Source organism: Sycon ciliatum, chromosome 3 (genome assembly GCF_964019385.1).
Source record: "Sycon ciliatum chromosome 3, ocSycCili1.1, whole genome shotgun sequence".
Taxonomy (NCBI): Eukaryota; Metazoa; Porifera; class Calcarea; order Leucosolenida; family Sycettidae; genus Sycon; species Sycon ciliatum.
The window spans coordinates 18,043,847-18,057,284 of NC_088645.1; the positions used below are offsets into that span (position 1 = coordinate 18,043,847).

Genomic DNA, 13,438 nt, shown 5'->3' on the forward strand with positions numbered 1-13,438 from the left:
ATGGAGAGAGAGAGAGAGAGGGGGGGGGGAGAGAGAGAGAGAGAGAGAGAGAGAGAGAGATCCACGAGAGAGCCAGGAGAGAGAGAGAGAGACAGAGACAGAGACAGAGAGACAGACACAGACACAGAGAGAGATAGAGACAGAGAGAGAGAGAGATTTGTATGTGTGATACATGTAGGTCCAGTCATTTGTTTTTTTGTGCATGTAATACATGTATGTGAAAGGGGCTAGTGGACGTTCTATGCGGGTGATCTGCTGTGGCAAGGTTGGCCCACGTCACCAAATATGCCAGTTTTAATGTTATAGGGACCAGATGATCTTTTTTCAAAGCTGGAAGCCAGAAATCAGTCATACACAGATCTGCAAAGTACAATGTAAAGGTACGTGTACGTGGTTGGTGACAGAGGCGACAGGCGGGAGCGTCTGTACGTCTGAGACCACTATGAGTGCGGCACTACACCGGGTCAGAAGCATGCCAGCCATATTGCAAGACTAGATACATTGTGTACAGGGTATTTCCATAGTGTTCCAGCTAATGTGTGTAATTATAATCTTTTGCAGCAGAACGAAGCCCTGAGCTAGGAATGTGTAAAGATAAGCCCTATACCTTGTGTTTCCACTAGCATAGTCAGCTATGTTTGTGTTCCTCCTAGTCCTGGCTATCTCTGGAGCGTATCCTGCAGTAGCAAATATGTGCTTCGGAAGACACATAAAGGGACACGAGCTTCTTTCAGGGCACAGTCCACCAGCAGTGAGAGTCTGGAGTCCAGCTCCTGACCGAAAATTCAAAAATGCCACAATTTTATTCTCGGGATTTCGATCCTGTAATCTATCTGTGGTGCGTCTGACAGTGGGACTTTCAAGGAACTGTACGATCCGTGTATTACGCCATGTCTTCGGTCCAGGTACCACTATGGACTTGAGGCCATGGAACACTGTTATCGATGATAGAGGCACTCTCAGAAATCTGTTCCTCAGTGTAAATGTCTCGACAGAACTACTTGCTATATCAACTTTAATCAAACCATCACCGTGGTGCCAGTACCTACCCTCACTGCCTGATGATAGGTACGCAAGCCTACTCCTAGAAGGTATGGATTCATCCTCAAGTAAAAATAATAAACTATGCTACTGCTACAGTACGACTGAGCCTGGTTAATCTCCACCATTGGGGCATAGATATTAACGATTTCTTTCCCTCTGAGCACCCTCTGAGCACACTGTATTGTTGCTCTACGTAGCGTTATGGACAACTTTGGGGCGTCATTCGGTTTTCATGTTTTGTATTTACAGATATAAACGAATGTAAATCGCAATTGCGTCTTTGTGCGGGACTCGCTCCGTCATGCCAGAACGTCTTCGGCTCCTACAAATGTGTACCTCTCCCCGGTATGTTGTGATCATGTATAACAAGCGCTTTGAACTCTTCTCAAATTACTCGTACACAGCGCAACACAGCCCCACATGCATGTTCACAGTTGTTCACACTTTTCATAATTTCAGTGCAGCAACGCACCACGCACTACCCACTCAACACCGAAATCATAGCACCACATCCCGATTCCAATAACACTCCCATGTTGTGTCTTGCCTATACTACAAGAGCAGAAATATATGCATGTATGCACAATGTACATATCCATTCATTGCAATCATCAAACAAAAATGGATATGCACATTGTGCACCCATGCATATATTTCTGATCTTTTTTTTGTGTTTCACTTCAGCCTCTACCACACGTCCAATCCAAATATCGACGCAAGCACATGAAGGCTATACGGACGCGACGATGGCACCTACATCAGAGCGAGATGCAATAGGTATGACTGCAGATCACGTGACCAGGATACAATCTGTAGCAACATATAGTTCCGAACAGCAAACCTCCGATGGTGGCCATCAAACTCCTAATGCTGAACATACTGCATCCAGGCGAGCAGTCGCTATTGCGCTAACTCTGACATTTATGTGCTTAGTGACTTCATGTGTCATTATCTCAAGATTAGTGAAGAGGAGTCCGAAGTCTCGTCCCTACATTTGTAGAGCAATGAATCTACTCTCCACATTGAGAAATCGTTTGTTCGCATCCCCCGATTCAGAATCAGCCCATCCAGGCACTATTGAAATATCGCACATCGGTCCAGAGATGCATGAACCGTATGCCGTGTCTTGCAATGCATACGATGAGATTAACAACGTAAGTCACAACCATTGCCGTCAATTCGCCCAGACTTACTCGTTACCATTGAGCCCATTAACGCGATCACGTGAGAGGCAGGCCGAACAATCATTGAATGGCGTTGCAACGTGTGAGACGGCTATCGCTACACGTCACTACGATATTCCATCAGCCCTCAGTCGACCCATCTATGCTGATATCGACACAATGCATGCGGAAAGAGTACAGCCAGGACTTGGGTTCAGAGTTCTCGCCTGCTCTCCCGATCACGGAGATGGATTTCCTCGCTTGAGGGCGCAATGCCTCTCCCAAATGGTTCCAACGAATGAATTAAGAGACACACCAGCTGACCGCGAGCATGCTAGCATTCCGGCCGAGTCAGAATTACACTATAACACGCCACTAACACCCACTGGAACATTCATCTATCGCAGTATCGGTTCTGAGTGTTTCGACCACGTGATTCCTGACTCGCGGCACGATGCTAGGAATGGGCACATCGTGGAGGGGGATGTTTCGACCATGGCCCATGGAATGGTGGACCAAACAGCAGCTAGCAGCACAAGTAAACCAAGGTATCAAATTCCAACGGTCTGGAGCATTTCAAAGGCATCCCAGAATACCACTAACCGACCGCGGAGTGCCTCTGCCAATGATATATCCGGTGCGGTCTACGCTACTGCTGAAGAAGCATACACCATCGTTGACATACATGTACCCGTCGCTCCACAGTCCCCACCACAGGCATGCCCGCCTGACACTCACTCAGTCCGCCTGGAACCTGCCAGTGGTCTGTTACACACTCCCCAGCGAAGCTCGCGAGCAACATCAGCAGTACCCCGTAACCAAAGTGCAGATGGTTATCTTGAACCCAGTGATATTCTCTCTACGTCTTTGCCACTCCTTTAACTATATAGGATTACTGCACAATTGCATCTGTTTTATCACTTGCACAGTTGTTGCAGCGCACTCTATGTTTTACATACCATCTAACTAGTTATCTGCGGACACCAGTCATCTTACATTGTATATTGACAAGCATTTTGTATAATACATACATACACGTGTACCAGCTTTATTTTGAAGTCTGTTTCAAGCAATACGTGGCTGGGGTAGCCAATGACCACTTTGCCTGGCGTTTGCAGGGTTTGTATAGCCAACCACGGCTTACATGCATACTTAGAACTGCCTAGAGAGACCACGGGTCTATGAACATCAGGCAAAGTAAGAATTATACTACTAGCAGTAGATGTCGTTTTTGTGTTCACATAATTATATTTTATCCGATCTCCCTCTGATGTACCGCTGACTCTACGTTGAAGATTAAAGTATTTGAATTCTCATTCTCATTATGATTTTCATATTCGCTTTCATGTTATTGGGTTCTATGCCCGTTTGAACTTGCGAATCAAAATAAATACAAACAAACAAACAAACAAACAATTTGTTCGTATGAGGGACTTGAGAATGTACTAGTAATTCTTAAGAAACAATTTCCTTGTCACGACTGTATTACATGATTATGTTTGGTAGTCTATAGCTATTGAGCTCTTTAGGTGTGCATGTACATGTACTTCGTGTTTTTATCAATAATTTTCTCCATAAGCTGTTACCAGTAAATATGAATACAATATATTACTATGTACAATCATGTACTTGTTGCTCATCGCATGCGCGGCAGTAAGAGTCGCTACTCAGTACATGTATTCCGAGTGTTGGATGGATAGGTTGATACGACTAAAAGATGACAGCGCATTCCCATGACAAAAGGGTATACAATCATGTAATTGTTATCAATCCTGCTTTCGCGCCCAGAGGGTCTGGTAGAGTGTTTGAATTACACTTTAAACCTGTGTATATCTTCGCAACTCAACCTGCTTCTCACCGCTTGAACAGTGTGACTTTGACACTTTGAACAGATTGGTTAGACTGCACTGTTGTGCTTGCTGTTCACCGGATACTATACTTCATTGCCATTGCTTTGCCCTATCACATTCTACTCTGCTAAGGACACCCTGGCAGCAATGTGGAAATACTAACTAAAGACAATACTAGGCTTTCTGGACAGCATGCATCAAATTGCAATAGAACAGGTACTAAACTCGAAGATGTATTTAGCAGGAATGTTCAATCTGCGGACAGAACTGTTTCTTCCGTTGTGTACTCGTCAGCGCAGCACAGAGGAAATGAGGCCGAACCTGAGAGCAATGGAAACAAAAATTTCCAATCAGGCCCGAACGTACCAGCAGGAATGTTCAGTGGACAAAGCTTTCAGCAGGCGTCCGTCTACTGAGGTTTTGACGATATGAGTATCTTCGTGACCCCCCACCCCCACAAACAAACAGCTGCTGGCAATTCATGAACAGGAACATACGTGTGAATGGGCGCAAGGGCATTCATCTGCGGTATGGTGTGGTTACTAGATATCGCACGAACGTCCTTACTCACATGTTGTATGTTCAAATTTGAGGTTTCATTGCCCCGTACACCAACATTATTTTAGTGTTCATGATTGTAATGGCTACTGGCCAGGTCTCACTCGCCCAGTAGACTACTGTAGTAGCAGTAGATCTACACCCAGAGACAGTGAGTGAGTGAATGTACCTACTACTCACTGTACTAGTACAGTCATGGACATCTGCCGCGTGTCTCACAAGAAAAGTGTGAATCGGACAACATTCAGCTTCAGCGCTGGAAATCTAAAACTAGACTAAATCATTAGTCTGATAGATAGCTAGACCCCTACGAACGTTCGCACCTTTCATAGCTTCACAGCCCACAGACCATGCAGTACTGTACTACTGTTAGTACAATAGTAGCAGTATGCTGGGAAAGTCTGCACGACGGGTAACACTGACTTATGCAGGTCTACATGTAGATCTACAGTCAACTTCGCTAATAACGACTGCGGATATAACGACAATTCGCGAATAACGACAGAATTTCCATGCCCGGAGCGAAGTCCCATCCCACTGTAATACAATAATGAGACTTCGGGTATAACGACACTTCGCGAATAAGGACACCTTTCTGATGCCCCGCCGAGTGTCGTTATAAGCGAAGTTGACTGTACATGCATCAACACTCAAGTCAAGACTCAAGATAAGAGTCAAGAGTACATAACCAGGTTTGTACACTAGTCTTGATGGTTTGCCTCAGCGCAGTGATCCTGATGCATTCATTCACTTCAGACTTCACTTCAGTCTTCACGAGCAACCTACTGCAATTATTTGTGCAAAACGTCCTTTTGTCTTGCCCTTCTTCGTCGCAATACCAGGGTACTGGCCACGAAGAAATTTTGCCATGCAGGCAATAGCGCCCTTTCGGTGACCCGAGGGCATTCAATGAATTTCAGTTCTTGTTCATTTGTGGAAGGGTTTTTGCTATGCTGGATACAGCTGGTGCCGTGCCGCATTGCGAGTACTTCTGAAGTGGCGTGTCACTCAGGTAAGGCATCACAAACAAAATTGCAAATATCTAGAACAAGTCTTTCGTCTAGGGCGGTGGCATGCCGGCAGTCCTGCAGATGCAGAAAACTCAGTCCGACTTGAGTGTAACGCAAACCGTGAACTTTGTCTCACTGGAAAACGCCTCGTTGTGTTTCAAATGTGGATGCTCCAGTACCTAGTACCGGTAACCAGGATATCCCATGGTGAGGAATAGGAAAGCAACCCGAAATTGTCCGTACGACTGTCACTCGTATTCTTTCATGTCCCATCCAAAAAGATCAGAAAGGCCCGAGGGAGACAACCTCTGAGCAAAATTTACTGTCACCGCAACGTACCAACAGAAACCGTTGGAAATACAATCATGTAAATATCTAAGCTATGGCATAACGACTTAGGTACGAGTACAGTACACTGGCTGCCCTACCTGAGACCTGTGTGGCAGCACTAATGATGTGTCCTAGCTAGTGCCACTTGGCCGCACGCCACGACTCGTGCACAGGCTGCACGAGCCGGGATTCCAGCCTACGTTGTTAAGGCCAACCAGCTAGAGGCCTCCCGGGGCAGTAAGTGCTAGAACTTTAGGCAGGCAAGGTAGCAGAGGTCGTATCTGTAAACGTGATGACAGATGATTCCCGGGACATACCACCCTGGGGTGTAAAGACTTACAACTCCAAGGGAGAAGAAGACAACTATGTCTAACTGTAGTTGTTTGTTTAAGAAAGAGAAAAAGATTTGTTGCGCTTGCGTATATATATCTGGTCTAGTGAGGGAGACTGACATCATGGCAGCGAGGCCGCTGCGTGACTGCTATCCCGGACTCTCGATTTTTCCACGGCAGCAAATGAAAGGAATGAAAATACAAAATTACAAGGACTCACATGCACACATAATGTACTGGAATGTACTTGCTCACTGCCAAAACTGGTTGCGTGGGTCTCCCCGGGAGGGAAAGAAGAAAGAGAGACTCGAAAGGGATCTTGGAAAGGTGACTCAATTGGCTGCTGAACTGCCCAACGGCTGACATCCCAAATCCCCAAACTATGGGACACACACACACACATACACACACACATACACATAAACACACACACACACACACACACACACACACAAGCAAGCACTCCCTCGGACACATAAACAACTATTGATGACTGCGGGACTCTGGCTTTGCCATATGTCATCCACCTTTTCACTTGTTTCAGACACATTGCTGTTCTCTCTTCTCCTTCTGTGTGCTACAGTGAGACATGGTCATGCATGTTCTTGCTAGTATTGCTCTACTGGTGCTCACCCAGCTTCTACTGGGGACACCAGCCAAGTGCAACCCCCAGTGTGATCTAGCCAGCGCCAATCGTACATTCACCACCTCTCGGGGACAACTCTACTACGAGTTCTGGAAGGGGCCTTTTCGGTCATTAACCCTGGCAGTCACATCAGAAGTTCAATCCAGGTATGAGTTCGGACTAGATTGTGCTGTCCAAGTCCGAGGTATCTCCTACATCACGACCAGTGGATGCAGTGTAAGGTCGGCATGGCGGACCGCTTATTCGTACTATAGCCCTTGGGGTACATTCTCACCGGTTAGTCTTGTTGAAAGGAAAACTTCTACCCACACGGAGGCTACATTGAATGTTCATTCACGCAAGCGCTTTCAAGTGAGCATCTACTTTAAGCAGACCTCAGGGAGATCCTGCCAACTAGCAAGGTTTACCGACTCATTGACGCTCACAAAACTGCAAGCAACAGGTGAGGAAACAATGCAAGTATTCCATACCGGGTAAACCTTTCTGAGCATTCGCAAATTCTATTGCAGCTAGAAAGATTCCTCAGACACAAAAAAAATGCTGTAATTTTTATTTATATTATTATGTGCTTGTTCGCGTAGACATCAGCATGGCCTGCAGCTGCATTAATGGGCATGCAAATCATGCAAACCAGCCAAAAATGTTCGCATAAGCCACTTCGAATAGATACAAAAGACCATAACAGTTTCAGAAAAAGAAGAAATATGCGAAAAGAAGACAAAAACTAGGGTGCCGACACCACTCGGGCACAGATGGCCACCCAACCGCTTCGGTCAGCAGCAAGGGCACGGAACGCCTCCAGATCGACTTTGCTTGACAAGGAAAGTCCAATCCGCTTGGCATCATCTTGTAGTAGCGTTGGTAGTGTGTGTCTTGGTCGTCCCCTCCAGCCCGCTGGGCGAGGCTCTGCGAAGTACGCTCCCATGGCCAGTGATGGTGGGGAGTCAGCCGGGAGCCGGAGGACGTGCCCAAAGAGCCTCCACCTAGCTCTCAAGATGATAATGCCGAGAGGAACCGCGCCGGTACGCTCATAGAGCCTCTCGTTCCTAATCCGATTCGGGAACACAATGCCGATTAGCGCCCGCAGCTGTTTTCGGTGGAAGGCCTCAATACGGCTCAGCTGCTGTTTCGTTGGTGCCCATGTTGCACAATTGTAGCAGAGTACAGGGAGTACAAAGGCATTATAGAGCCGGATGCGGAGATCCTCCGAAACTAGCGACCTACGGATCCACAGCGTCCAGAGTTTACCAAAGGCAACAGTTGCCAGTTGCTGTCGCCGTAGCATATCCTCGGCATCACCTAATAGGGACCCGAGTTTCTTGGTGGTTCGCCACTCCTCCTCGATGCGATCAGTGTGCCGTTCGATGTGCGTGTGCTCTGTTTTGGTCTCATTCACTTTCAAATCCCATTCGAGGAGCTTGTTGGATATGGTTGGAAGGAGGGTCCTCAGCCTCTCACCATCAGTAGTCACGAAATCCACATCGTCGGCGTAGGCAGTTTCAGTTGGTAACCCCAGGGAGATATCGGCAGGGGGACGTGGTAGAAGAAGAGGCCGGACATCACGCAGCGCACCCTCAAGGTACACAATGAAAAGAACAGGAGACAACGAGTCACCTTGGGGTGTGCCGCGGAGAGTGGGGAATGACGGGCCCTTAGCGGATGGGAGTACAACCCGCAGTACGGTGTCCTGGAGGAGGTAACTGATCATTCGGATTTCATCCGGCTGCAAGAACGATCCCAGCACCGAGATGAGCCGTGGCCTGCTTATACAGTCAAACGCTTTTGACATATCAATGCCTAGGATATCCAGCGCACAGCGATAACGTTGGCATCGAGCCGCCAACCATCGGTATGACCACACAACATCTGTGGTGCTTCTGCTGGGGCGGAAACCACTCTGTGTGTGTGCAACGAAGTTGTTGACGTCCTTGTTGATCCTCCGCAGCACAATCAATGATAGAATCTTCCTGAGCGCTGTGAGTAAAACCACGGGCCGTAGGTGAGCGACTGGTCCCCTTGATTTGCCAGGCTTTTGTAACGGAATAAGCGACCCACTACCGATGCTGTTCAGGGGCAGGCCTGTCTCGATGGCAGAGTTGAGGACCTGGGCGATATTGGAGTAGACGAGGGCAGGTGAGTACTTTAGCAGCTCCCCTGGCATGTTATCTGGGCCACTTGACCTGCCATTGTTCAACTTTCCAGCTGCCTGTGTCACCTCTGCCTCAGAAATGGGCCGCTCAAGCCGGCGGTACTGAATAGCGCAATCCTGGTCGGCAAGGCCCGGTCGCCGCAGCAACAGTGCACCAGGCTCCGGTGTGTACAGCTTAGAAAAGTGGTCGGTGATTTGGATGGCTACTGAGACTGGCTGTATTACTTGTCTACCCGCTTCATCATGCACAGTGATAGGCTGTTGTTTTTGTCGCTGGAGTAGATGGACTGCATGAAACATCTGTGCTGTATCCTTCTTTGCTTCTACTTCCCTCGCCCGAGCGTCCAGCTCATTCGATGCTAGTTCCTTTGCTCGCAGCCGGATTCGGTGTGAGAGGGTGTTCCGCCGATGCTTCAGATCAGCCACTTGCTGTGGATCCCTACTTGTAGTTATCAGCAGTCGTAACCGTTTTTTCTCTTCCGACCAGGAATGTAGCTGATCATCCATGAAACGCTGTTGCTTCTTTGGGGGCTGTGCCAGTCCAATGGTATTCTTTGCCGTTTGCTGGATGAAAGACGAGATCGATGTCCAGTGTGCTTCCGGTGTGGATGTGTCTACTGCGCCGTTGGCGATCCGATGGGTGAGTTGGGACTGGAAGTTTTGCCGGCAGGTGTGCTCGCTCAATCTATGAACCTGAAACTTCTGAGCTTTCGCGGTTCTTTTTTTGTTGTTGTTATGTGCCCACAGACCATAGATCCTGCTCAGACGCTGTAATACTTACTTCGAAGTAGTTCTCTCTGCAGATTGAGTATTTCACTCCTGCTCTTGTAGTAGTTGAGCACTCTCATGTGGGGTAGTATCTTTCCTGTTTGCGTTATGCAGAGCTCATTGACTTTTCTGTTTGAGCACCCTGGCAAGGTACGTTCGGGCCTGGTTTAGATCTGGCTTTGGAAAATCTATTTTTCATTGCTACCCGGTTCGGCCTCATTTTCTCTGTGCTACGCTGATGAGTCCACAAAGGACGAAACAGTTCTCTCCGCAGATTGAGTATTTTGCTCCTGCTCTTGTAGTATTTGAGCACTCTCATGTTGGGTAGTGCCTTTCCTGTTTGCGTTATATCTCTGTGCTGCGCTGATGAGTCCACAAAGGGCGAAACAGTTCTGTCCGCAGATTTTAAAAGTATAATACTTAGCTTGCTGTCTACAGCATTGGGTACTTAGTATTATTATACTCAGTAGGAGCCCACATATTAGGATCTTCCACAACATTTTCAGGAATAAAGGTCCATGCCATCTAACCAGTTGATATACAGCCAAGAAGAGCAAAGGAGCAAGAACAAAGAAGGCAGCAATGCCTGTACCTATGGTGAAGTAAAATAAAGATAACACAACACAACACTGAATTAAGTATAGCAGAGAGGTGATAGAGCACTAGTAGCGCAAAGAAGATAATTATGCTGAAGACAACAACAATAAGAATAAATGTGTGACCAACGCACATAGAAAGAATGACACTGAAGGTGAAAGTGTGAAGCAACCTAACAATGGTAAATGCAGTACGACAACAATAAGTTAGGTAACCAACAGATGCGTCCGATGCAGCTATATTATTCAGAGTATGTAACATACTATTAGTCCGAACAGTGGGATGTTGTCTGTTTGCGGATCATCTCTCCAGACATTTGTCTCGTCAAGCCTTCAGAAATTGCCCATCCTCAGGGTGAAACTATCAAATCAAGTTTTCAAGATCTTGGTTGGTACCCACACAAAGTCAAGCTGAACACCCTTCATGCTTTAATTTCAGCATGAATGAGTTGTAACTTAGCTATTGATAATATCCCATGCTTTACAATTATTGATCCTAGAGGGTAGTTGGGGGATGAATATGCAAACCTGCCTTTGGGCTATGCATGTTGATATTTCAGACACCAACGAGTGTTTCTCGGCATCAGCGTGCAGCACGGGCCAAGGCAGAAGGCAATGTTGTGGAAAATCTGGCCCATGCGCGGCTTGTGGTGTGTTCCCCGACTCGTCATCAACGCATTGTGTGAACCTTTTTGGCTCATATCAATGTTCGTGTGTTCCTGGCTATGCTGAAAATGCTGCGACACATCGATGTGAAGGTACGGCTCATGTGATGTGGTTTACATGTTCAGTTGATCCTGTGTATAGGTGTTATCCTATGCTGTACTGTGTATAGGTGTTATCCTATGCTGTACTGTGTACTGTGTAGTCTGGTTGTGATGGACATGTGCTTGTACTCATCCAGCACAGGCTAAACCGTATGTTACGACATGATGTGTGTGTGTGTGTGTGTATGTGTGTGTGTGTGTGTGTGTGTGTGTGTGTGTGTGTGCTGCCATGACGAGCCTAATTGCACAGATGGTTTCATTCGAGAGCATGTATCATGGGACAGTTGGTTTCTTCTGGTTGTGGTCACTACATGCACGTTGCACTTTAGAATGGCGACTTTGTTGTCTAGCAGATGACCAATCGGCATTTTACAGTGGAAGATCAAACGTTGGTAATCTAACCCAGGTTCTATTGACCCGGCATCAGGTTATTATGATGGGTTACACCCAGGCACGATGCAGTGCTGCCCGTAGCCTTGATGCACACACAAGCAGCAGTGCATTGTGTGACCAAACCACACATACTGTGAAATTGCATGCTGCATAGTTCATACACTGCTGTAGTGGCATACTGGTAACATGGGTACATGTGTGAGGTGGTTTCCATGGTGGCATATGTCCATTCGACATAGACTGGCAAGGATCGACAGGTGGTCATCAACTTTTTGTCAATGCTACGTCAGCTTGCTGGTCTAACTCCGGACAACTTTGTGTCATGTCATTTCATGGGGAAACATGAAGAACTTGATTTCGAGTCATTATACCGTAAAAGCCCCTGTATACACCCACTCGAAATTACACCCACCCTCCGTGGACACGCCCAGTCAGGGGAAGTCAACAGTTTTGTTTCAAAATAGCGTCCATGCCCATGTATACGCGCAGGTATGCCGTCAACACCAGTACATGTACAAGTGCTGATACCCAATAATTACTGCTATCCCTATTCCAAGTAAACGCCCGGTTCCAAAATAACGCCCGAGCCCTTGTATACGCCCAGAAAATCGAGGCTGCTATTCTATACGCTAGGGGCCTATACATGGGCTTTTACTACGAATGTATCATACGGGTGTATTGCTGTAAGTAAACCAATTTTGGCCGGTGAGAGAGAAACTTTGGTCGATCTCGAAATGAACCTTTTGGCCGTGCTCAAACTTTGGCCGATTGGGGTTCAATCTTGTATCGTTTGCCTCTATGACAAAATTTGCCGGCGATTTACTTTGGCCGGTTGGCACCAAGTGGCGAAATTAGGGAAATTAAATCGCCAGCGAAAATTAGTTGATTTGCGGTATACACAAACCAGCATAACACCATACACTGATCAGCCATACCACCAGTTGATTTCCTATGTATAGGAAATCAATTCAGTGATCTGGTATGTCCTCTGTGTACTTTGCTTCTTCTTTTTACGCGTGTGGAGATGTGAATGAGTGTGGAATAGCGGGTGGCTTCAACTGCCACGCTCACTCCTCCTGCAAGAACACTGCAGGCAGCTATGCGTGTAGCTGTGACAGTGGCTATACTGAGACTGCCCGCAGGATATGCACAGGTTAGACCCAGTGTGTTGTTGCTCATTACAGTTCCACTATGCTCAGTATTGTGTATGTATCCGGCTCAAAATGTTATGGAGAACTTCCACACAAGAGAGAGAGACATTGGAAGCTTTGTTACAACTCTGAGTTTCACGTATTACTACGACTATCAGGCAACCCGTAGGAGTACGAGAAACTCAGAGTTGTAACACAGCTTCCAATCTCTCTCTCTTGTGTACAAAGGCTCTGCCCTACATGGGTACTGAGCACTCTTCGGACAGTGAAGCAAACCACTCGACTATGGAGAACTTCCTGTGAGAACATTGGCATCTGTCTTGTCAAGCAGCTGACCCTTCACAGTTGTGAGGACAGTGATTTACTACTTATGGCTACCACCTTGTCCAAGAGATAGAATTTTTTAAATTTCGTTGAAAGCTGACCTTGCTTTGATCAACAAACTCTGATTGAAAGTGTTATCCTGGAATTATTTGCACTGGTCTTAATTTGCAATTTACAAGCACAAACCAATTTGAACCTGGAAATGTTTGCGATTCTTTATCAAGTGTCACCTTTCCTTGACTATTTCTAGCCATGGCACCAGTTTACTTGTACACGCACCCATCATATCAATAAGGCTAGTTTCCAGGTCCCACAGTTTCCCGCTTTCTAGTATACCGCTGGTCCTCACAGCCAGGT

General features: G+C 46.7%; 2 protein-coding genes across 2 annotated transcripts in view; both read left to right on the top strand.

Moving 5' to 3' along the window:
* The first annotated feature begins 572 nt into the window (after window positions 1-572).
* Window positions 573-3,451, top strand: LOC135812517 (uncharacterized). The gene is made up of 3 exons (XM_065325850.1): window positions 573-1,091; window positions 1,294-1,389; window positions 1,729-3,451. The coding sequence occupies exons 1-3, from the start codon at window positions 635-637 to the stop codon at window positions 3,087-3,089; spliced, it is 1,914 nt and encodes a 637-aa protein (XP_065181922.1). The 5' UTR covers window positions 573-634; the 3' UTR covers window positions 3,090-3,451.
* A 1,932-nt stretch (window positions 3,452-5,383) lies between these two features.
* LOC135811636 (protein eyes shut-like) overlaps window positions 5,384-13,438 on the top strand; it is a 54,345-nt gene continuing 46,290 nt past the window's right edge. Inside the window, exons 1-4 of the mRNA XM_065324866.1 lie at window positions 5,384-5,627; window positions 6,871-7,375; window positions 11,007-11,204; window positions 12,631-12,759. Of these exons, the coding sequence (XP_065180938.1) occupies window positions 6,877-7,375; window positions 11,007-11,204; window positions 12,631-12,759 (826 nt within the window). The 5' untranslated portion in view covers window positions 5,384-5,627; window positions 6,871-6,876. The remainder of the gene's footprint in view (window positions 5,628-6,870; window positions 7,376-11,006; window positions 11,205-12,630; window positions 12,760-13,438) is intronic.

What these genes read in the sequence shown, in the direction of transcription:
- LOC135812517 (XM_065325850.1), top strand. Translation starts at nt 635, where the DNA reads ATGTTTGTGTTCCTCCTAGTCCTGGCTATCTCTGGAGCGTATCCTGCA. An exon ending in CGCAAGCCTACTCCTAGAAG is followed by an intron (nt 1,092 to 1,293) that starts GTATGGATTCAT and finishes TTGTATTTACAG; the next exon opens with ATATAAACGAATGTAAATCG. An exon ending in CAAATGTGTACCTCTCCCCG is followed by an intron (nt 1,390 to 1,728) that starts GTATGTTGTGAT and finishes GTTTCACTTCAG; the next exon opens with CCTCTACCACACGTCCAATC.